Below are 25,999 nucleotides of genomic sequence, written 5' to 3'. Positions count from 1 at the left end.
AGAACAAAATACTCCAATAACCTATTTATTATGCAAATGCTGCATAAAAAGTTCAATGTCTTAAAAACATTTATTTACCCAATTATTTTGCTAAGCAGTACAATACAGTATAAAGAACACAAAGTTCACACAATCAAACTTTCTGAATTGCAGAATCCCAATTCTTGAGACTTTTTTTATACATCACAAAATTCGAGCAAAATGTTTCAGAGACAATCATCACGAAACACTTTTAACAAATTGAATATCATTCTATTTATAAGTAAAAGACAAATGTATAAGGGAACAGCTATAAGTTAGTACATGTGGGGAATTCTAGATTTGAAGCACTTAGAGACTGAGTGGCCTGGGGTAAATCTCTTAACCAACTCTAGCTTCAATTTCTGTACCCATAATAGGAATGCTGACATAACAGAGCGCTGTGGGGATTACATGAGATAACCTAGAAGACAGCATTTGTATTTACTGACTGAAAACCTGTTGGCTCAGGACAGGTAACACTGGAATCCAAGAGACTGAGAATTAATCCCAACCCCTGAAACAGGGCTCAGAGTCTAGTATAAACGGTTTGTAAAACAAACTGTAATGAGATACATGATCCAAATAGAGGTATAGCCCCAAAGCTCCAATAGACAATGCGGACGCAAAGGAGGGGAGGGTGATAAAGGACCACTTCTTAGGAAAATTTTCTTAGAAGAGCTAATTTCTGAAGGAAGAGGAACAGATACAGGAAGTGGGAGGTGGAAGGAGTAAGGCATTCATTCCAGGGCCTGGGAGAAGAATGGGCAGAGCAGGAATGACCCTGTACAATTGGGGTAAGGAGGAAAGCAGCCACAAGAAAACAGCAGCAGTTAAGATTACTTAAGGATATACTATGCACCAGGCTCTAAACTAAGCACTTTAAATGCATGATTTCACTTTAATCCTCATATTCTAAAAAGGTAAGTAATGTTAATATTAATACCATGCCATGCCGAATGCCTTGCAATTAATAAAATGGTAGTTAACAAGTTGAAGCAAATCCTCTAAGATCCTAAAGTGAGCGACAGCAATGAATAAAATGGACAGGCTGGGTAGAGTCAAATAGTGAAAGGCCTGTTAAACCTCAAAAATCTGACATGTGTAAACTTAAATATTAAGTATAAATATAATTACTAAATATAAACATAAACACTAAGTTCAAATATAATTCAAACCCTATGACAGAGGATGATAAAACTGGTAGCAGGTAATAAAATTTTTAAGACACTGGAAAAAAACTTTAAATTAAAAAAAAAAATGCATCTCTGCGAAATGGGAAAAGATCACTTAATTTTACCTCCATTCCACCACAGTCATGTTTCATACCAAAGCTGTGCTCATAACCAGTGCAAAACAGATGATAGTATTAATTTTGTCCTGGAGAGCTAGACTGCCTAAATTTGAATACTGGGATTTCAGTATCACTTTTGGGAAATTATACTTAACCCCTTCTCCATTTTTAAAGTGTGCCTAATAGTGTATCACAAAGGCTTTGCACGTTGTTCGGGAAGTCAAGGAAAAAAGACATGAAATCTGGCAAACATAATAATTGCTAGATGATATAATAGAGAATATACATGCAATAGAATTTAGTGTGGAGAAATATATTTGAAATTTAAAAATTCGGCACTGTCACTGCAGTAGCTTGGATCGCTGCTGTGGCACAGATTCCCTGCCTGGAAACTTCCACATGCCCAGGGTATGGCCAAAGGAAAAAAAAAAAATCATTTGAGAACACCATGGAGGGAGTTCCCATCATGGCTCAACAGAAATGAATCTGACTAGTAATCATGAGGATGCAGGTTCAATCCCTGGCCTTGCACAGTAGATTGTTGCTGTGGCTGTGGTGAAGGCCAGTGGCTCTGATTCAACCCTAGCCTGGGAACCTCCATATGCCTCTCGGGTGTGGCCCTAAAAAGACAAGCAAACAAACAAAAACACCACGGAGCAACTGTTTTTGAAATCATGGCAAATACCACTCTAGTGTGACTACCCCCCAACTCTTTTCTAGGGCCGCACCTGCAGCATATGGAAGTTCCTGGGCTAAGGGGTCCGATGAGAGCTGCAGCTGCTGGCCACCGTCACAGCAACACCAGATCTGAGCGGCATCTGTGACCTACACCTCAGCTCACGGCAATGCAGGATCCTTTAACCCACTGAGCAAGGCCAGGGATTGAACCCACACCCCCATGGATACTAATCAGATTCTTAACCCACTGAGCCACAACAGAAACTCCCCTAGTTTGACATGTTTAAACAATCACCATTTTCAATGATTTCGTTTCCTTTATAAATGTCTAACTTTTTAATATAGCAAAATAAAAATTCACAAAAAGAATGTCCTTATGATGCTAACCCTTCTTCTGAAAAATCAAATCTTTACCTCCTCATCACACTCACATACACCACCATGACTGGGCCAAGGAGTGACAAAGTGATTTGGACTGGGGGAAGGCATCTCAGCTGAGAACTACTCAGTAGGAATTCTACTGGTAAGGTTCTTCTAGCTCCTATATTATGTTTTCAAACTACTCAAAGATGAGAGAAATGGCCCACAGAGACGGGAGGTCTAGACCGCTTTATTACTAACAGACTAGTCCCTGTACTTCTCAGACTAGATCTTTGTTCCTTGTAAAATCCAAATACCAAAAAAAAAAAACAAAACAAAACACATGAACAGTTGTTCAACATCACTAATTATTAGAGAAATGCAAATCAAAACTACTTGATACCAGCCAGAATGGCCATCATCAAAAAGTTTACAAACAATAAATGCTGGAGTGGGTGTAGAAAAAAGGGAACCTCTTACACTATTGGTAGGAATGTAAATTGGTGTAACCACTATGCAAAACAGTATGGAGATTCCTCAAAAAACTAAAAATAGAATTACCATTTGATCCAGCAATCCCATTCCTGAACATCTATCCAGAAAATCTATGACTCGAAACAATAATGTGCTCCAATGTTCATTGCTGCACGATACACAACAGCCAAGACATGGAAGCAACCTAAATGTCCATTGATGGGAGTGGCTAAAGAAGATGTGGTACATATATACAATGGAATATTACTTAGCCACAAAAAGGAATGAAATAATGGCATCTGCAGCAACATGAATGGACCTAGAAATTATCATGCTAGGTGAAGTTAGAGAGTGAGACACAAACATCATATGCTATCACTTATATGTGGTATCTTAAAAAAAGGATACAATGAACTTTGCAGAACAGATACTGTCTCACAGACTTCAAAAAACTTACGGGTTTCCAAAGGAGAAAGGTTGGGGGGAGAAATAGGCTGGGGGTTTGGGTTGGAAATGCTGTAAAATTGGGTTGTGATGACTGCAGTACAACTCTATAATAAAATTCATTGAGTTAAAAAAATCCAAATAGTAACTGTCTTCTAGTAAAGAAAACTGTTTTTGTTTTATCGAGTGTTTCCAAAGTAATTCCCCACACACAAGCCACACCTGCAAACGTTTTAGAGTACTGCAGAATGCACTTTGAGAAACACTTCCATAGGCCACAGGTTGGCAAACCACACCAGCAGCCGGTTCGTGTACTCTCTAGGAGCCAAGAACGTCTTCTACATTGTTTAAGGGTTGTAAACAGACAAACAAAAAATAAAAACAGAAGTCTAGGCAATATAGTATGAGGACCTCAGAAAACATTTGCTTACTCCTGCATAAGCAATAAAAAATAAAATGATTTTAAAAGTGCAGAACAGAATGACTAATGACATCATAAATTTTTAATCAATTAAGTCTATCATATGGTTGACATTTATTAAGTTTTTTTAAAAAACACTCTTGCTCAAGGAGTTCCCATTGTGGCTCAGTGGGTTAAGGATCTAGCCTTGCCACAAGTTGCAGCATAAGTCGCAGATTCAGCTCGGATCTGGTGCTGCCATGGCTGTGGAGTAGGCCGGCAGCTGCAGCTCTGATTCAACCCCTAAGCCTGGGAACTTCCATATGCCACCTGTGTGGCTGTAAAAAGAAAAGAAAACAAAAAACTCTTGCTTGATATTGGACTTGGGAGACAGTTGTGAGTTTAAAAGGCTCAGGTGGACTCTTCTCACTTCCTCAGAATGCTGCCAAAAGGCATCCAGATTTACATACCTGTGTCACACCCCAAAACAGAAACCAAACTCATGAGGCTGCCTGATCTCTCTGTCAGATTCCGGCTGTTAAGTCTTCCACATTATCTCGGACAACACTTCTCAAAGTAACTTCCACAAGTTATGATTGGCAATGGAAAGTGCCCCCATTCAAAGAAGTTTTAGTGAAACCAGATCAAATAAAGTGAAACCAACTGCAGGACTACCCAGTATTAAGAGCGGGTATTTTCCCAACTATTAAACCACACCAAGATCTTTGTTTTTCCCCCAAGGAGATAAGATGCTTCTCAAAACTGCATGCTATGAATAAGAAAGAAAACATTCAAAAGAAAAAAACAGGGGCCTCCTCAAAAACAAGAGAATCCGGAGTTCCCGTCGTGGCGCAGTGGTTAACGAATCCGACTAGGAACCATGAGGTTGCGGGTTCGGTCCCCGCCCTTGCTCAGTGGGTTAACGATCCCGCGTTGCCGTGAGCTGTGGTGTAGGTTGCAGACGCGGCTCGGATCCCGCGTTGCTGTGGCTCTGGCGTAGGCCGGTGGCTACAGCTCCAATTCAACCCCTAGCCTGGGAACCTCCATATGCCGCGGGAGCGGCCCAAGAAATAGCAACAACAACAACAACAACAAAAAAGACAAAAGACAAAAAAAAAAAAAAACAAGAGAATCCCAAAATTAATACAGGAATATTTACAAAATAAATATAACCCACACTGAGGTGGACAACAGATATGGAAGCAATTTCTTAACCATGACCTCGGGAAGTTATTACTTCTTACTCTAGTGCAACCTCCAAAGCAAGTCAAGAAAGAGCTCCAGAAACTGAGTTCTTCCAGTTTGATCAGGGCAGTAATGGAGGTATGAACAGGTACAATGACAACAGAGAGGTGTGGTAGTGAGAGCAGCAAGAGAAAGGGCTTTAAAAAAAAAAAAAAGTTTATCCAAGTGATAGAGAAAAGGTTTTCTGAGCAGAGAAAACAACACAGTTTCAATAATTAGACCAAATCTTAAAGAAATGAACCTTGTACATGAAATCCCCCGATACTAAACAAATTCAATTAAAAGCATGAGTTAATGGACACCAGTCTGGAGTGTTGCTGTGAACAAAGTTAAGACTGCATGCCTTTGCAAGGTGCTCACAACGCAAGGGTCTCCAAAATGCCAGTAATAACTTTTTGGTTATTGACAACAGGACCAAGTCATCCGGTACGCAACGGGGTGTTAGGTTGAGTAACATCTTTTAAAAGCATGCGGTACAGTCTTACTGCAGTCATAACTTCAGAGCTCAGACCTACTCTGTGGTATGTCTGGCATTCCTAGACACCGATGTCTACTTGCCTTACAACTAACATTTTCATTGATGACATCAGGCTCTAAATGACAAAATGAGAAGACTTCCCAATAAAAGAACACTTGTTTCTATACCTCAGTATAAGACTGAGTTATTCTGGTTTCCCTCTGGTTTTCAATCCAGTCAGGTCAGTTGTACCTGTGAGCCACATCAAGGGGACTATTTCAAGAGAATGGGGTGCCCTGGAGAGTTAACACTCAATTCCTATCTGATAGAATGGAGGATTTTTTAAAAAGTGAAATGCTGGAGTTCCCGTCGTGGCGCAGTGGTTAACGAATCCGACTAGGAACCATGAGGTTTCGGGTTCGGTCCCTGCCCTTGCTCAGTGGGTTAACGATCCGAGTTGCCGTGAGCTGTGGTGTAGGTTGCAGACGCGGCTCGGATCCCACATTGCTATATGGCTCTGGCGTAGGCCGGTGGCTACAGCTCCGATTCGACCCCTAAGCCTGGGAACCTCCATATGCCACGGGAGCGGCCCAAAGAAATAGCAAAAAGACAAAAAAAAAAAAAAAAAAAAAGTGAAATGCTGAATAGTACATGATGTTTAACTAGCCTTAATCACATATTTAAATTTTGTATCAGTAGAATTGTGCTTTAAGAACACTATCTAAAATATCATCCTCTAAATAACACACCTTTTCAATATTGCTTAATTTGGAGGATGGGGGTTAGGATAGAATAGGGTAGGTTTAAAAGATTTCTTTTAAGGGAAAGAAACCCTTTCTGAATTAAACTACCCACCCTCCATAAACTTCAATGAAAGAAGTATATAAAACTCCTTTAAAAATATTTTTGATCAAATTTAAGACACTAAAGTTTTCCTAACAGGGAAAACTCTTTAAAGGAAAAATGGGAAAACATAGTGGAAAAGGGTCAGCTGGGACCTAAATTTGCTATACTATCAAAAGGGGAAATTTTCTTATTTTTAACTTCAAGATTCAAGTAATATTTTTATCACAGAATTGGGAATTGATTTTATATTCCAATTTTCTGTTTTATATAAACTGTTTTGCTAAACTGCTTTATACTAGCTTTGATTATAAAGAGTAAAAACACTTAAGTCTGCAATCTTTAAAGGAGATTTTTTTTGTTTTTTTTCCACACTTGCGGCATGCAGAAGTTCCCTGGCTAGAGGTCAAAGCAGTGACCGTGCTGAATCCTAGAACTGCTAGGCCTCCAGGGAACTTTAAACAGAAATAAAGCTTACCTGAATTCACCCTACACTAATTCCTTTCAATGTATTTTTATTTACTTTTTTTTTTTTTGTCTTTTTTTTTTTCCTTTTCTACAGCCACTCCCTCAGCATATGGAGGTTCCCAGGCTAGGGGTCTAATTGGAGCTGTAGCCGCCTGCCTACAACACAGCCACAGCAATGCCAGATTCGAGCCGTGTCTGCGACCTACACCACACCTCACAGCAACGCCGGATCCTTAACCCACGGAGCAAGGCCAGGGATGGAACCCTCAACCTCATGGTTCCTAGCCAGATTTGTTAACCACTGAGCTATGATGGGAACTCCTCCTTTCAATGTATTTTTAAAGGATAAAAAACTGCTAAAAATTTTTTACAGCTTTATTGAGATTTAATTGAAATACAACAAAATGCACTTATTTTCAAGTTTATAATTTGGTAAATTTCACCATATGCATATACCATCACCACAATCCAGAAAGACAGCCATCATTCCCAAGTTTTTCCTCTGTCCCTTCCCAACCCCGAGAAACCACTGACCTGCTTTATTACAGATTAATCTGCATTTTGTACAATCTTATACAAATGCAGTTAGAAAATTGACCAAATTATCCTAAGATTCATCTGTGCTGTTGCTTCTGTTACAATGATCTACTTGTATCACCTTTAAACCAATACCATCTTTAATGAATGCAGCTAAAACAAGTTTTGAAATCAGGTAATATTAGGACCACTTTTGAAGATTGTTCTAGCTATTCTAAATCTATTACATTTCCATTACAAATTTTAGGAACAGCTGGCAACTGTTACCAAAAAAAAAAAAAAAAAACAAACCATTGAAATTTTGATTGGGATTACGTTGAATCCATAGACGAATCTGGAATGAAGTGACTTCTTGACAATACTAACTCTACTGCCCAAAGAACATTTTAGAAGGACTTCTTAGCAATGTTTTGTAGTTTTCAGTATACAGTTTTTGCACATCTCGTGTCAGATTTTTTTCCCCCCGAGAATTACTATTTTTCAATGCTATGGTATTGTTTTTTAAATTTCAATTACTGTTCATTACTAGTATAAAAATATAATTCATTTTCATATTTTTTAATATATGGATCATGTAGCCTATCACCCTGCTAAACTCACTCATTAGTTCTAACAGCTTTTTTAAAAGATTCCATAGAATTTTCTGTATAGATGATCACGATATCTACAAAGACAGTTTTACCTCTTTCCAATTTAGATGTCTTTCATTTTCTTTTTCTGCCCATACTGTACTAATTAGAACCTCAAGTACATGTTAAATGGAAGTGGTTAAGAGTGGACATCCTTGCATCACTGATGATCTTGAGAGAAAATATTCAGCCCTTCACAATTAAGTACGGTGTTTAATGTAGTTTGTTTGCAGGTAACCTTTAGCAGAATGAGCAAATTCCTCTCTATTCCTGGTCTGATGAAAATTATCATCAAGAATAAATGTCAAAGTAGTTCCTATTGTGGCACAGTGGGTTAAGGATCTGGGGTTGTCTCTGCAACAGTGCAAGTCCAATTCCCAGCCTGGCACAGTGGGCTAAGGATCCCATGTTGCTGCAGCTGTGGCGAAGGTCACAGCTGCAGCTCAGATTTATAACTGTTTTTGGGAACTTCAGTAGGCCAAATGTGTGTGCTGTGTGTGTTGGGAAGTATAAGGACTATCAAAAGCCTTTTCTAAATCCCTGAGATGATCAAATGAGTTTCCTTTTTTGTTCTGTTAATATATTGAAATGTCAACTGATTTCCATTTGTGATAAATCTCATTAGGTCATGGTGTTTTATCCCTTTAATATACTGTTAAGACTCATTTTGAAAAACTGATAAGACCTTTTACATCTGTGTTCATATGGGATATGAGTCTATAGTTTTATTTTCTTTTAAGTCTTTGTTACTTGTGGTAGGTAACAGGCATAGCTGTCCTAACAGAATGAACTGGGAAGAATGTCTCCAATTCTCTGGAAGAGTACGTATAGAACTGCAATGATTAGTTTCTCAAATGTCTGGTAGAACTCAACAGCAAAACATCTAAGCCTGGAGTTTTCTGTGTGGGAAAATATAGAATTACAAGTTTGACTTCTTTATATATGAGGCTATTCAGCTTAGCTATCTGTTTCTTCTTTGGAAGCTTTAGCAGTTTCTAAGTAATCTGCATTTCTTCAAAAGTTGTTGAATTTATTATCAAAAGTTTTTGTAATATTTACTGGTTATCTTTTAAATTATCTATAGAATCTGTAGTGATGTCACCTCATTCTTTATTTTTTCTTTTTTGGCATATGGAAGTTCCCAGGTCAGGGATCAAATGTGAGCTGCAGCTGCAGAGATGCAGCAATGCTGGGATCCTTAACCCACTGTGCCAGTGGGAATTCCACCTTTCTCAATCTTAAAAAAAAAAAAATTAAATGATTGTACCCACAGCATATGCAAACTATTGGGCCAGGGATTGAATTTGAGCTGCAGCTGCAACCTACACTGCAGCTGCAGCAAAACTGGATCCTTTAATTCACTGCGCCCAGCCAGAGATCAAACCTGCACATCCATATCAACGTGAGCTGTTGCAGTCGTCGGATTCTTAATCCACTGAGCCACAGTGGGAACTCCACTTTTCTCATTCTTTTTTTTTTTTTTTTTTGTCTTTTTGCTATTTCTTGGGCAGCTCCCACGGCATATGGAAGTTCCCAGGCTAGGGGTCAAATCGGAGCTGTAGCCACCAGCCTAGCCAGAGGCACAGCAACTCGGGATCCGAGCCGCGTCTGCAACCTACACCACAGTTCACGGCAACGCCGGATCGTTAACCCACTGAGCAAGGGCAGGGATCGAACCTGCAACCTCATGGTTCCTAGTCGGATTCGTTAACCACTGCGCCACGACGGGAACTCCCACTTTTCTCATTCTTGATACCTGTTATTTGTATAGTATCAGATTTCTATTTGGTATGATTATCCAGTGGCTTAAAGGATTTAACATTTCTTGTAGCACAGGGATGTTTGTGATTAATTCCTTTTCAGTTTCTTATGTCTAAAAAGGTCTTTTATTTTGCCTTTTCGCTGGGTACAGAATTCTAGATTGCCGTATTTTTCCTCCTTGAGTACTTAAAAGCTCTCACTCCACTGTCTTCTCCCTGGCAAGGTTTCAGATGAAAAACCTTTGTCATCCTTTTTTTTTTTTTTTTTTTTTTTAAATAAAAAAAGGCCACACCTGCAGCATATGGAAGTTCCCAGGCCAGGGGTTAAATCAGAGCTTCAACTGCCAGCCTACACCACAGTCACAGCAACACTGGACCCAAGCCACATCTGTGACCTATGCCACAGCTTGCAGCAATGCCAGAGCTTTAACCCACTGAGTGAGGACAGGGATTGAACCCACATCCTCACTGATACTATGTTGGGTTCTTAACTCGCTGAGCCACAAAGGGAACTTCCTGTCATTCTTATCTATGTTTGTTCCTCTATATATAATTTATTGTTTTTCTCTGCTGCTTTTAACCTTTTCCCTTTATCACTGACTTTATGCAATTTGATGATGATGTGCTTCACCTTCAAAAATGAGGTTTTGCACTTGGGATTCTCTGAGTTTCTTGGAACTATGGTTTTATAGTTTTCACCAAATTTAGAAAATTTTCAGCCATCATGTCTTCGTATATGCTTTCAGTCATACCTTCTCCTTCAATGACTCCAGTTACTGTATAGTGGTCCACGTGAACATAAGCCACAGTCATTAATGACCTTTTTACCAGACATTTTCTCTATGTACTTCATTTTGGATAGTTTCTATTGCTAGGCCTTCAAGTTTACCAATTTTTTCTTCAACAGTATACCTCTGTAATTAATCCCGTCAAGTGTATTTTTTCATTTAAATAATTTAGTTTTTGTCTCTTGACATTAGATTTTGCTCTCTCTCCCCTTTTTTTATCTTCCATGTCCTCTATTTAACTTGGTCAATTTCTCCTCTAGCTCAGGGATCTGCAATTACAGCCTGGAGGCCAAATTCAAGCCACCATCTATTTTAGAACCAAAGTTACATCCAGAATACAGAAATGCCCATTGGTTTACACACTGTCTATGGCCGCTTCTGTGCTATAACAGAGCTGAGCAGTTACAACGGCGGATGTTGGGCCATAAAAATTAAAATATATACCATTTTACTCCTTAACAAAAATTTTGCACACTACTGATCTTGGCTTCGTCAACATAAAGCAAATATAATAAATATTTTAATGTCTTTGTCTAATTCTAACATCTGTATCATTTCTGGGTTGTTTTCTCATTATGAATCATATTCTCCTGCTTCTTTTTATAACTGGTTATTGTGATCAAATGTTAAGATACAATGAATTTTACTACCTTGTTGAGTACTGGATATTTTCCTATTCCTTTAAATATTCTTAAACTTTGAGTACACAGTTAAGTTACTTGGAAAGAGTTTGATCCTTTCAATCTTGCTTTTAAGTCTGTTAGGTAAAATCAAAACAGCATTTAGTCTAGGCCTAATTATTCTTTCTGCACCACTACTGAAACAAAACCTTCCTGAATACTTGAGTTGAGTTGATGCACTGTGAATTATGAGATTTTTCTTCCCTGGTATGGCTGCTGGTAACAGGCACAATTCATAGTATTGAGGGAGCTTTAGAAAGTCTTTCCTCTAACTCTTTAGCTTGTTTTTCCTTCCAACTGTGGCTGATCAATCCTCAGCTCAAGACTAGAAAGAACCCTCCGCAGATCTCTGGAATTCTGCACAACTCTTTCCTCCCCATTCTCTCCCCTTAGATTTCTGGCCACCTTAGTCTCCCTACATTCCCAGTTCTACCTTCACAACTCAAGGTGCTTCCTAGGCCCCACCTAGATTCCTTCTCCTTGCATCATGTGTAGGAAAACTTTCTCTAGACACTAAGCTGGGGCAATTGGAGGGCTCCTCTCATTTAGCTCTGGTCTCTCAAGGATTATTGACCTTTCTCGCCTGCCGTTCAATATCTTAAAAACTGCTGTTTCATATATTTTGTCCAGGTTTTTAGGTGTTTCAGGCCAGAGAGTAATTCCAGTCCCTATTACTCTATCTTGACCAGAAGCAGAAGTCCTAAAAGCTACTAAAATTTTCCAAACAGGGGAAACTGCTTAAAGGGTAAACAGAAAATAAAAGATAAAGTAAATGGATCTTACTGTATTATTGTACATATTTAAGGAAAAGAAAATTTCCATATATGATTTTGTTGTCGTTGTATTGTTATTTTTATGGGAGTAATTAATTTACTCATCAAAATATATTTTATCATTAGGAATTACTCCAATCTATTGATGCTGGTAATAAAATATTTATCTATTAAATTTTAATTTTTAAAATGCCTATAATATGAATTAAACAGTTTCAATTAGAATTTCTTCAAGATATACATATAAACAAGTAACTGAAAATACATTTAAATGGACCTGTGAGGTAAGTTACGCTTCCCCAGCCCACATGATCTGAAATATTTACATAATGCCTTAAATTTTTTTTTAAATTGTGAAGTAGTTTCAGACATACATACAGAAAAGTTGCGAAAGTAGTACAAACAATTCCTAGTCCCCATTTCCCCTGGACTCTCCAAATGTTAACATTTCACCACACTGTATATTGTTTATAAAGCCATTTAAGAGCATATTTTATAGACATAAAGCCCCTTCACCCAAAATACTTATTTCCTAAAAACAGACAATATTCTCTTACACAATCATAATGCAATTATCATTGGTAGAGTATCCTCATCTACAAATTGTATTCAAGTATCTCCAACTGTCCCTCTAAGGTCCTTTATGGGGTGGGGGTGCAGAGCAATGTTGAGAAACTGTTGCCTTCAGGCCGAATCAGAATAGCCACCAGTTCCATTTGTTTAAATTAAGTTGAACTGGAACATGGATACTTTGTTCATCTACCTATTGTCTATGGCTGATTTGGAGATACAAGAACAGAGCTGAAAAGTCACAATGAAAAGTCTCAATGTGCCCGCAAAAAGCCTACCACATTTATTACCTGGCCTGCTACAGAAAACATTTGTGGAGTCCAGCTTTAGGGCACAAGAAACATTTTGTTCTGGTCTAGGTTTAGTTGAATTTGTCGTGTTTAACTTAGCTGTCCTGTCTTTTTGGTCTCCTTTCTCCAATACTCCTCAGTCTATTTTCCGTGATCTCAAAAATTTTGAAGAGTAAACGCCATTTATTTTATAGAATGTCCTTCTATCTGTGTCTGTCTGATGTTTCCGTATGCTTAGACTTAGCTTATGCACTTTTGGCAAGAATCACTACAAAAGTGATATTGTATCCTCAGGATGCATATAATATTATTTGTCCATTATTGGTGATGTTAATTTAGATCACTTAATTAAGGTGGTGTCTGCCAAGTGTCTTCACTGTCATGTTACTATTTTTCACTTTATAATTAACACATAATTTGTGTGGATACGCTTAGAGACTATAAAACACTTTGTTTCTCATCAGACTTTAAACCAGTAGTTTAAGTATTCAATGATGATTTTTGCCTGAAACCACTATAGTAATAACTATAGTGGCTGCCAAAGTGTGGTTTCCTAGTACCATCATTCCTCCTACGTTTATTAGGTAGAATTCTTCTGTAAAGAAAAGCTATCCTCTCTGCTCCATTTACTTAACTCAGTGCAGACTTCTAAACTGTCATTTATTTTGATGACCAAAGTGCCCACGATTGGGCCAAAAGAAACCTCTTCAAACTAGCTCCCTTTGTGGGTTCTTCTGGCATGTGCCCATCATTCTTTGAGTGAAACCGCTTTTTTTTTTGTCTTTTCTAGGGCCGCACCTGCAGCACATGGAAGTTCCCAGGCTATGGATCTAATTGGAGCTGCAGCCACCGGCCTATGCCGCAGCCATAGCAACGTGGGATCTGAGCTGGATCTGCGACCTACAGACCTACACCACAGCTCATGGCAATGCCGGATCCTTAATCCACTGAGCGAGGCCAAGGATCGAACCCGCAACCTCATTCGTTAACCACTGAGCCACGACAGGAACTCTGAAACAGCTTTTTTAATAATAGTAATAATGTGGAAATAACCCAAACGGCCAGCAATGTGAAATATTAAGTCAAGAGCCGTGTAAAGACAATGGAAAACTATGGAGACCCTAAAGAGAACAAGGGAAAAGATCTACAGTTAACAGAACAATGGTAGATGTATGATGCCAGACTTAAAAAAAAAAAAAGACAGGCAATATGTTTATATATGCACACAATGTTCTTGAAAGATACTAACAACACAGAGTAGCATTAACTCTAGGACTGTTAACTGTGGAACTGAATGTCTTTTTATTTTACAACCACTGACTGTTAGAAATTTTAAAAATCATTTTCAAGACTAATACTTTTACATTTAACATTTGTGTGTGTGTGTGTATATATATATATATATACTACAAAATTATATAATTAGAACAGAGTATATTTACAGTCTCATTAAAAATGAACACAATCTTTGTTTTCTTTAAAATTATTTTCTAAAAGCATTGAAGTATCTTTCAAGTCCTATCTGTAAACAACAAACTGTGACTGGCTAATGAAGCTAGATATAGGAAACTATTGTAGCCCTTGTTATATTAACTATATAATATGCAATATTAATTCTTAAAAGGTTTCATTTTCCCCATTGAACTGTATCCTTTCATCCTGTTTTTGGGGAGTAGGAGAAAGGGGAGAGATGTGGGGAAAGGAGGATGGGAATAAGCTTATGATCCAAATATCCTTATCTGAGTAACTTCTAAACACCTAATATAGTTTGCAAAATGACAGGTTCTAACACTTTTCAAATGTTTGGGTGAAAGACTTATATAATGCTTACCTAGTAAGTCGTTTAGGTGGAGGCCGCTCACCAAATTTTCTAGGGAAAAAAAAAAAGAAAAAAAATTAAATAGGCTATATGACACACTCCACAGTAAGCTTTTTAGGTACCACGAAATCTCCTTCATGACTTAAGACATCAACCCTACTAAAGACCAGTATCAAAAGAAATCCTCGGAGTTCCAATCAAGGCTCAGGGGAAACGAATCTGACTTGTATCCATGAGGACGCAGGTCTGATCCCTGGCCTCACTCAGTCAGGCTAGGGATCAAGCGCTGCCATGACCTGTGGTGCAGGTCACAGCTGAGGCTCAGAGCCCACATTCCTGTGGCTGTGGTGTAGACCAGCAGCTGTAGCTCTGATCTGACCCCTCGCTTGGGAACTTCTATACGCCATGGGTGCGGCCCTAAAAAAGACCAAAAAAAAAAAAAAGAAAAGAAATCCTCTAGTAAACACCTATACCCATTAATAACAAAATACATTAAAACTGTTCCTAAATAAAACCAACACACCCCAAGTAGGCCTGACACATCCACTCTGAGCATATGCCACACTGATTAGAGGAAGACAGAAGGTTCCTTCCAGAGATACCTGGAAGAAGATCTACGGTTAAAAGAACAATGGCAGAGTATGATGCCAGACTATGAAAAGCAAAAAGACAGGCATATGTTTATATACACATACAATTTTCTTGAAAGATACCAACAATAAGGGTACTACTGACTCTAGGGCTTTAACTGTGGAACTGAATGTCTTACTGTTCATTTTATAATCACTATTTACTTTCTTTTGTAAGCAAAACTGCAGTTATAAATAGGTTAAATGAATTGTTCATAATCACAGCTAGAGGCTGTGAGACCTAATTTGACTTAAAAGACTTCTCTACATTTGTGGTATTTCCCATAATTATTAACTCTGATGACAAAAGTCTTAAAATCCCATACAGTTAATTTTGTTGAATAATTTAATGCTATATGACATTGCTTATTAACTCAATTTATAAGCAATGGGTATCTGTGACTGAATGCTTTGGTATTTTAGTTAACCCTGAAATACTGAAATGTGGCTTTTGTTGAAACAGCACCCAAAAATGAGCAAAAAAAATCCAATAATCTTTTGTCAGAAGAATTAATAAGTAATTCTCCACTTTGCTGTATACCAGAAATTAACATAACACTGTAAATCAACTATAGTTCAATGAAAATAAATAAAACATTTAGCCAAAATTGTAAACATATATAATCATAAAGGGAAACCAAATAAATTCTGAAACGTAAAAAAAAAAAAGTAGTTCTCTTTGGTTTTTATCCTATAGGATGTTCCATTTTAAACACAATGATTAAGGAGTAATATAAGCAAGTCTGCTGAAGACTGTAGGTTTTAAAACAGTGAACTACTGGCTAATACATGACGTGAATTCCAAATAGGGTTTAAAGGCAAAAATGTACTCCTGAATCTTTTTTCAACAGGTAAGATTTTTTTGAACCTTTGAGACTGATTAAATGTACCACTGCAGCATATGATTAAAATAAAACTATCCCACTAAGTTGGATACAGAATATTTTACAAAACCCCAAAAGTTTAAGATAGTCTTTAAATTACTTCTTCATACACACACACACACATATATATACACATACACACATACATATGTGTGTGTGTGTATATATGTGTATGCAGAGTTATACTTTATAAAGAGAAGCAAAGTTAGGTGGAGCCAGAATCTACCTAAGGGCTTAAAATGGTGAACATTTTAGAAAGAGACCCGATAAACAAAAAGGATAAAATTATCCTTATCATGAAAAAAAACCACCCTTTGCACTAGCTAATTAACTCCAACCATCAAGCATCCATTGGGATCTAATACAAAGTTTAACATAGGCTTATGACACGACTAGTAAGAGATTCACTAGACTTAAAATTCAAATGCAAATTTTGTTTCTTGATGCTCTGAAATACTTTCAAAATTTGATGAGCAACAATTGAATGTTGATTAAAACATCTGTCTAGGGGAGTTCCCGTCGTGGCACAGTGGAAACGAATCCGACTAGGAACCATGAGGTTGTAGGTTCGATCCCTGGCCTCACTCAGTGGGTTAAGGATCCGTCATTGCTGTGAGCTGTGGTGTAGGTGGCAGACAAGGCTCGGATCTGGCATTGCTGTGGCTGCGGTGCAAGCCGGCAGCTGTAGCTTCGATTAGACCCCTAGCCTGGGAAGCTCCACATGCCGCGGGTGCAGCCCTAAAAAAAAAAAAAAAAAAAAAAAAAAACTGTCTACATTCTTTCTTGGAACTACCCATTTGATAGGCAACAATCATATAGCTGCTTATACAACATCACTCCTGCTCCCAAAGAAAACATGAGCAAGGGATTTCTCTTGTGGTGCAGCAGGGTAAGGCCCCAGTGTGGTTATAGCACTGGGTTGCTGCTGTGGCACAGGTTGCCAAGCCTGGCAACTTCGGCAGGCTGTGGGCACAGCAAAAAAAAAAAAAAAGAAAAAAGAAAAGAAAAGAAAACAAAACAAAACCTGAGCAAGATAACTCAGCAATTTGCCTGATGAGGTTGAACATCATTTCAAAATAATGCAGTATTCTACCTACGTGCCATCCGAAGGCCAGAAATCTTATAAAAATTATTAAGATTAAATTGCTTCTTTGGTATATAATAAAGAATCTCCAATAGCTGTTATGTGCAATTTCAATCCTCTCTTTAATGCATATGCCATTACATTCCTATTAACTTCACCCAAATTAATGGTTACTATATCTATTAGAATGGAAGAATAAGAAAATGGGTTTTCTGAGAAAATTCATCAGAGTGTTTAGTAGGTTCACAATGCATATTTCTCAAGCTCACAAGTGAACTAAATACTAATAACTTAATAGAAAATCATAGGTCTAAATATTTAAAACTGTCATGTACCAAGGGACTATATGCATCCTACACTTATCAGGATACATTTTCCTCTGCTCATCTAATGTACAACACACAAAACTTTAAGAATTACCTACTGCAGAAAAGAGGTCCACTTTCAACATGAGTAACTCAAGAAAATTCATGAGGTAGTATTTATTTTATGCAATCAAAATAACACTTTTCAGCAGAAATGACAACAATCAGCTATCAATTACTCAGAGAGTGATTATAATTTAAAGATTAAGTTCTATCTCTCCCTTTTGCAGTAGGGAATGATGAAATAGGCTGGTACCATTTTTAATCTTTACTTGTGCTTTTTTGTTTCTTCATTTGTTGAGCCATGCCTGCAGCATGTGAAAGTTCCCAGGCAAGAGCTCAAACCCGAGTCACAGCAATGGCAATGCCAACTCCTTAACCACCAGGCTGAGAGGGAATTCCTTTTTATCTTTATTTTTAAAACAAGATGTCTATTGACATATGTGTTAACAGAATTAGAAATAAGTTGGATCAATCAAGTTTAGACCACTCTTCTGTAAGACACTTTTCATAACAGGTGCACAATATATTTAACAATGCAAAAAAAGAAAAAAAAATCCTTAAGTGCCCTAGGGACACTTTTGAGTTTATGAAATATTGAGTTAATTTCTCATTAAAACAAAGAATCACTGTTATCCAATTTATCTATTTGATATTGTGGGTGGTCAATATCTCACTTGCGTGAGTATGTGTCTCAAATTTTGTACATACTACATAAAGCATAGTTTTGATGAAAGGTTATAATCTTGCTATATATTTAAAGGAAAAAAGTTACGATTCTGGACTTTTAAGTAATAAGCAAAAGTGAGCTTATACAAAGTTCATTATACTAATGTTCTTTTCTTCTTCTATTCTGTACATTTCTCCCTCAGTCTGGGACTGAAGAACAATATGTGCCATCATTACTTAGTAACGCTCATATTAATACTATGGCCCAAGAAAACGTACATTCTCCAAAGCATATTGTCCTAAGTATAATTTCTGGCTAGCAAATACATCTTACCTTAACTTCACTAACTTTTTCTTCTTAAGATAACAATGATCTTTTATTCAAAATAGAGAATGCTAGGGAAAATGTTCATTACTATAGCTAAATCTATTTTCATATAACTGGCAGAGGATTTTTTAAAAGTTGTCATCAATCATTAAACATAGTATTGAGGTTCCCACATATTTTCCAACCCATCACAATTTTCAAATGAGTTAAAAAAAAAAACAAAACTGCATATACTTTACGCACTTCTTTTTTGCTCATGGTGGAGATGCCATATTACTTTCTCCCATAACAGATACATTTCCTTCTATATCAACCAATCCATTAAAGGAAGTATATGACCACAAACATATTGAGGATAAACATGATAAAAATTATCAAAACTTCATCATCCTCATACCTTTTCTAGCTAACAGATACTCCACATGAGAAAACCAAGTCAAAAATCAAAAACAGGGTGCAGAAAGATGAGAAAAAACTTTTTTTTTCTTTTTTTTTTCTTTTCTCTTTTTCTAGGGCCGCATCCACGGCATATGGAGGTTCCCTGACTAGGGGTCCAATCGGAGCTATAGCTGCCAGCCTACGCCAGAGCCACAGCAAAGCCAGATCCGAGTCACATCTACAACCTACACCACAGCTCATGGCAACGCCAGATCCTTAACCCACTGAGTGAGGTCAGGGATTGAACCCGCAACCTCACAGTTCCTAGTTGGATTCGTTAACCACTGAGCCATGACGGGAACTCCAAAAAAACTTTTTTGAGTAGAGAACTTAGTAATTACATTGCTAGAATACTATCTAGTAACATTATTAGAACTTCAATTTTTAAAACATAGAGCCGGCTGGAAAAGCAAGCTTAAATCATGTGGGAAACTATTCTTCCCTTGGGTGTAGAACTAAAAGTAATTTCCTATATTTTTCTGTATTTCACAAATTTCCTGCTTAATGCAGAAATGATATTAAAAGAAATTAACACAAGAAACACTTTTTGAACCATGATTTAAGATGGTGAAATTTTAAATAACATTTGATTGAAAAATTAGAAAACCTGATTCCTACCCTCAACAATCTATACTTGGTCATTCCACCAGCAGAAGGAAACAAATAGGTGATATACACTGTTATTATATTCTATGCTAACATACAATATGAAAAAACAAAGCAAATGGTACTAGGAAGCTGTTTAGTAATTTACAAAAAAGTAGAAGAGGCTAATTATAAAGGGCTACAGAGAACATTCTGTCCTCATCCCCGATTCATTCATTCACCTAGTGCGTACCAAGCACATCAGTGAACAAGAGACAAGATCCATACCCTTAGGGAACTTACATGCAATTAGGACAAATGGATGATGATGTATGTTCAAAGATGTTCATTTACATAATTTATAAAAACAATTTAAATAATGTACCTATTCATGCTTGAAAAGATTAATAATTGACCAATTAGAAAATACACTTCAAGTAAATGCGTACCTTATTTTTACTTCTAAAAGCTTATTCATTCTGTATCTATGGCAAAAAACAGACTACATAATAAGTCGCATAACTTTGAGCAAGATACACCGCCCTTTGTGGCACTTCAATTTCTATTTTGAACCTACTCTTACCTTTAGAACTATGCTCAAAACTTATTAAAGTGTGACTAGTGATCTTGGCTACTGTGACAAAGATAATCAAGGCATGACGTATTCTCCTAAAACATCACATTTATTAACTAACCATGAGAATGCTGGCACCCATTAACATCGCATATGAAGATCTTATATGAAAAGTATCTCTTACAATCTATAGCCTCAAAGAGAGGGAGCAATACGACATTGGGCAGTCTACTCCATCAAGAGAATGACTGGAACAAAGTGACATCAAATGTCTCCTAACATGATGCCTAATACTATCACCTCTGTGATATCACTGACAAAAAAAATATAGAACCTGAATCTAAGCATAAGGAAACATAACACACCTAAATTGTGGAACAGTCAACAAAATAAATGGACTATGCTTTTAAAACATCAATGTTATGAAAGACAACTAAAACACTGAGGAGCTTGCCCGGTCTAAAAGAGATTAGATGTATGACTACTGAATATAAGATTATCCAGAATTTACTTCTGCTATAAAAGGACATTATTTAAACCACTGACAAAATCAGCAAAAAATGGTAGGTTAAAGAATAGAATTATATCAATTTTAATTCCTTGGTCTTGCTAAGTGTAGAGGGGTTACATAAGACGATGCCCTTATTTTTTAGAAACACTTACTGTAGGTAGTATTTAGGAAGAAAGAGGGATGACGACTACTTACCTTCAAATGGTTCAGGGAAAGAGTATGTGTGTGTGTGTGTGTGTGTGTGTGTGTGTGTAGATACACAGGGGGATAATGCAAGTGTGGTAAAATATTAATGACTGAAGTATGTGGCTGAACTTCTTTGTAATATTCTTGCAATTTTTCTGTAAATTGACATTATATCAAAACAAAAAAGGGCACTATCAGAGAACCACTAATCCTCTGATCAAGTTGCTAGCCTGACCCTAACTTCCACAGAACCTAGCAGTGGTAACAAATGTATCAAAAAACATTCATTGGAAGTGACCATCAGTGTCAAACACTCTTATAATAATCATTTAAGAATCTTTACAGTAGATTTAAAGTTTGATAATACCCAGTGCTGATGTACAAGTGGAGAAACAGGAACTCTCATGCACTGCTGGGAGTTTAAGTTTATGTAATATTTTTGGAAGACATTTCGCAATGTCTTGAATTAAGATATACAATTCTTTTGAATTCCTAGCCATTTTTATTCTGGAAAAATGTTATATAGGTGGATAACTGTGGTTATGCAAAAATATGCATACAAAGATATTCAATAAAGCATCATTTGTATTAACAAAAAGTTTTTTAAATCTACATGTACAATTAGGAATAGAGTGTAGCACCTCCCAGCCATGGCCCCCCCACCCCGACAGAGCCGCCCAGTTAGTAGCATTAATTTTGAATGAGGAAATGAGATCTACAATTTCATCCCCTTTTCACAAGTACATTTATAAAACAACACACACAAACAAACTCACCTTCACACAATTATTAATGATAATAGCAGGCAGTAGCAAACATTCCATTTTACTCCAGGATGTATTATATAACTTGACAGATGTTTTATTCATTACTAATTAAGTCACAGTTAGGTAAAGAGCAAAATAAAACTGCAATATCTAGACATCGATTAAAGCCAGGCACACATATATAGAATATACGTGGCTTAAAAGAAAAACGAACAAGTTAAAAACTTATCCCTCAAAATTGCTCAGTAAGCAAATTTCACTAGGGAAAACATTTTAGAAAAAAATATGCCAGACTCAAATAAAGAAATCCACACCCTTATGAAAAACATATACTTTTACAAAGGAAAATATAACACAATTTAAAGAACTTTAAAGAGGTTCCAATCTTAACCAGTTCTTGCTAAAAACTCAATTTTTGCTAAGAACTCCTTCTTACACCTTACTTGATCATATGCACTGCCTTTTAAAGCAGTGTTTATTAAGAGGCAAAAAGTGTCATTTAATGAGAGCACACACAGTTTGTCACAAATGCAAGTTATGGAAGAAGTGGGCATACCCCACCCCCCAAAAAGGGCAAAGGATGTTAACATAACATATATCCATATCTCTCTATATATCTATGAAGATATACAAATAGCCAGTAAGTACATAAAAGAAGCTCAACATTACTAATCATTAGGAAAACGCAAATCAAAACCTTAATGATACCACTTCACACCCATTAGGATGACTATTATAAATAACAACAGAAATTAACAAATGCAGGTGAGGATGTAGGAAAATCAGGTGCTTGTACATTGCTGGTGGAAACATAAAATGGAGCAGCCACTGCAGAAAACTGTACGGAAACACCTCCAAAAATTAAATGTACAATTACTACATGATCCACCCATTCCACTTCTAAGTATATACTCAAAAGAAATAAAAGCAGGAACTCAAATAGATACTTGTACATCAATGTTCAGGCAGCATTATTTACAACTGCCAAAAGGTAGAAATAACCCAGATGCCTATTGGCAGATGAACAGATGTGGTGTACACATATAATTAAATGTTATTCCACCTTAAAAAAAATTCTGACACATGCTACATTCCACATGGATGAACCCTGAATAATCACACTAAATAAAATAAGAAAGACACAAAAGGACAAATATTCTATAATTCCACGTATTGAGGTACCTAAAGTAGTCAAATTCAGAAGTCAGAAAAGCAGAATGGTGGCTGGCAAGGACTGACACCAGGATGAGGGTAAGGGAGCAAGGAGAATTAGTGTCTAATGGGTACAAAGTTCCAGTCTGGGAACAGTACAAAGTTCTGATGATGGATGGTGATAGTAAATAATGTGTGTGTACTTAATACAACTGAACTGCACATAGTAAATTTTATGTTTTATATATAGTTTATCCCCCAAATAGCACATTTAGTTTTGCCTTAAACTATAGCTTAGTGAGGAATTAAATAGCTCAGCTTTGACGGGCATCCTATGTTACTCCAGGTTAGGTGGCAGCAGCTGCCCAGTAACTTAGAAAGAATCAGACAAGTGAGTGTCAAAAAGAACAAAAGAAGAACGTGAGGAGTATATGCATATGTGTGTGTCTATATAAATGGTTCCTACTGCCACCAAGGCAAAGATATAAAAGGGAAAAAAGAAGTCTGTCCTAGAATCTACACCTCCCAAGAGAAGGCAGCCCAGAGCACATGCAAACAATCCATCACAGACTCTTTGGGACTGAATATCTCCCATGGAAAATCCTAAGTGATCAAGGAAAACAGCTTGTACATGAGATGAACTCACACAGTTTTTGCCCTTGTACCTCCCCTCTTACTTCTTACCCCCATCTCAAATTATAAGCCATGAAGATATTTTTTTCGCCACAAAATTTCTGCCAAAGATGTTAAGGTTGTCAGTTCTTTGAAGTCATTTGAAAATTCACAGGAGGAAAGAAAATCAGATATTAATTTTCTCTCATCTTTTGAAATGTCCTTCCCAACTCTAGTGAGACTTAAAAGAGAAAAGAAAAGGAAAAAGGAAAGCGAACAAAAATAAAAGGGATATTTTTTTCTTCTTATCTAAAATGAAATTTAGAAAGCCACAGGGTACAACCATCCATAACAAGATTTCTTCACTTGTTTTCCTTGGGTTCTATGTATGCAACATGTAGTGTGTAGGAACATTTATCTGGGAAGGGGTCCAGTTATCTGCTAGCCAGTGTTCAGGACAGGTGTTTGGCACTGAGATAGATCAGATCCCCAAGAAGTAACCATCACTGATTTCTGGTAGGGAAGCTTGGCTACAGCAGAGAAGGCCAAGCAGATTTTTAGTGAGGAAGGATATGAGAAAGATAATTAAGTTACATTTCAGGAGGCCTTTTAGAGTTAAATTCTTGCCTTCACAGAATTAAACTATGGGGAAAAAAAGCTAATTTTCAGTTTAAAAGAAAAAAAAAGACACTAAGCCAAAAGATGCTGCAATTTTAAAGCTGGACTCTACGTTTGAGTCTTAACACCCTAGAAATAAAATTTTCCAAGTAACTGAGAAACCAAAAGATTAAACTCGGTGGAGAGAAACCAGGCATTGTACTACTTGGCTCCCACCACATGGAAGAGAATATGAATAGAAAAGAAATATTTCCCTGTAAAAGTTAGTTCCAACGGACCTCTCCCTAAATTAATCCCGATTCAGCCTGTGGAGTGGAACAGCCTCAGAAGCAACATCAGGCAGTTAGACGGTGCATGAAAGCCCATGGCTTTTCCTTAATAAAAGTACACCTGAGAATGTAGTAATACTGCTAGGTCAGTAAGAACAGTTTAACATATACGCTTGTTGAGTTGAGATTATTACTGCTGACATGCAAAAGCAGTAAAAATGCTATAATCCCATAAATGTGTATAAATGGGTACCAAGAGACATGAAAAGACATGTATGAGAATGTTCACAGCAACACTGGACGTAATAACCCAAAAGCAGAAACTCAAATGACCACTGTCAATGCATCAGATAAATTATAGAACAATCATATAATAGAGTGCTATTCAGACATGAAAGCAAACAATTTATCATTACATATGCAGTAATGCTGACTACTAGCAAAAGAAGCCAGACTCAAAAAGGTAAAAAAAAAAATTGTATGATTGGAGTTCCTGTCGTGGTGCAGCGGAAACAAATTCAACTAGGAACCATGAGGTTGCAGGTTCAATCCCTGGCCTCGCTCAGTGGGTTAAGGATCCGGCACTGCTGTAGTGTAGGTCGAAGACATGGCTTGGATCTGGCCTTGCTGTGGCTCTGGCATAGGCTGGCGTCTATAGCTCTGATTAGACCCCTAGCCTGGGAACCTCCATATGCCGTGGGTATGGCCCTAAAAAAAAAAAAAGACAAAAAGTGTATGAGTCTATTTATATGAAATTTAAAATTAAAAAAAGGAAAACTAATCTACAATGTTCACCAGAGTAGAGGTTACCTTTGAGAGGGAGGCACAGACACCAGGAGGAGCTATAAGAGATCCTGAAGAACTAGTCAAAGTCTGTCTTCATCTGTGTGAAGGTCATACATGTATATTCACTTTGTGAAAATTTATTGTACATTTATGATTTGCATCCTTTGCTTTTCGGTAGGTATATTTTTACAAATATATTTCTAAATATAGAAATATTTAAATTTTTAAAATGAATGATGGATTTTGGGGGAAAAAAGTTTTTTCCTAGACTTTATTCCTACTGTCTTTGAATTTTATTTTATTTTACTATTATTTTTATTATTTTTTTTTATGGCTGCACCCATAGCATACGAAAATTTCCAGGCCAGGGATGGAATCTGAGCCGCAGCTGCAATCTACACCACAAATGCAGCAATGGCAGATCCTTTAACCCACTGCAGCAGGCCAGGGACTGGGCCTCTGCAGTGATCTGAGCTGCTGCAGTCAGATTCTTAACCCACTATGCCACAGGGAGAGATCCTGAATTTTATTTTAACATCAAAATTTAGAAGGCAGTCACTTCTAGTCCTCAGCTACACCATTCCAGAATGTGTGTATTTTATACCAAGATAGCATAAAGAGATAAGTCCTGTCAAAACTGGTCACCTTCTCTCCATCTAAATTGCGGATCAGAATTTCCAGGAGTCCCAACTGTGGCACAGGGGATTAATGATCCGGTGTTGTCTCTGTGGCAATTCAGATTCAATCCCTGGCCCAGGAACTTCAATATGCTGTGGGTGTGGTCAAAAAAAGAAAGAAAGAAAAAGAATTTTCAATTATCGTCTCTCCCTACTTAGTAGGCAAAAAATTAGGATCAACTGTGGTCCTCTGGCAAAATACCTACCACAGAGTATGCATTTTTTAAAGAAATAGACTCTAATTATGCAATGTCATAGAAAAATGCTGAATGTGTACTAAGGTGAGAATGATTTTTTTTTTTTTTTTTTAAGGGCTGCACCTGCAGCATATGGAGGTT

At 37.2% G+C, this 25,999-nt stretch overlaps 1 protein-coding gene across 6 annotated transcripts in view; it reads right to left on the bottom strand.

Annotated features, from left to right (window-relative positions):
- RBPJ (recombination signal binding protein for immunoglobulin kappa J region) overlaps positions 1 to 25,999 on the bottom strand; it is a 233,712-nt gene that overhangs the window by 27,321 nt on the left and 180,392 nt on the right. For all 6 annotated transcript variants that reach the window (XM_005666567.3, XM_005666568.3, XM_003356884.5 and 3 more), the window contains one exon: positions 14,540 to 14,578. In XM_005666567.3, coding sequence (XP_005666624.1) covers positions 14,540 to 14,578 — 39 coding nt within the window. The remainder of the gene's footprint in view (positions 1 to 14,539; positions 14,579 to 25,999) is intronic.

The sequence above is a fragment of the Sus scrofa genome, chromosome 8 (assembly GCF_000003025.6).
Source record: "Sus scrofa isolate TJ Tabasco breed Duroc chromosome 8, Sscrofa11.1, whole genome shotgun sequence".
NCBI lineage: Eukaryota > Metazoa > Chordata > Mammalia > Artiodactyla > Suidae > Sus > Sus scrofa.
This window is presented reverse-complemented; position numbering and strand designations above follow the sequence as displayed.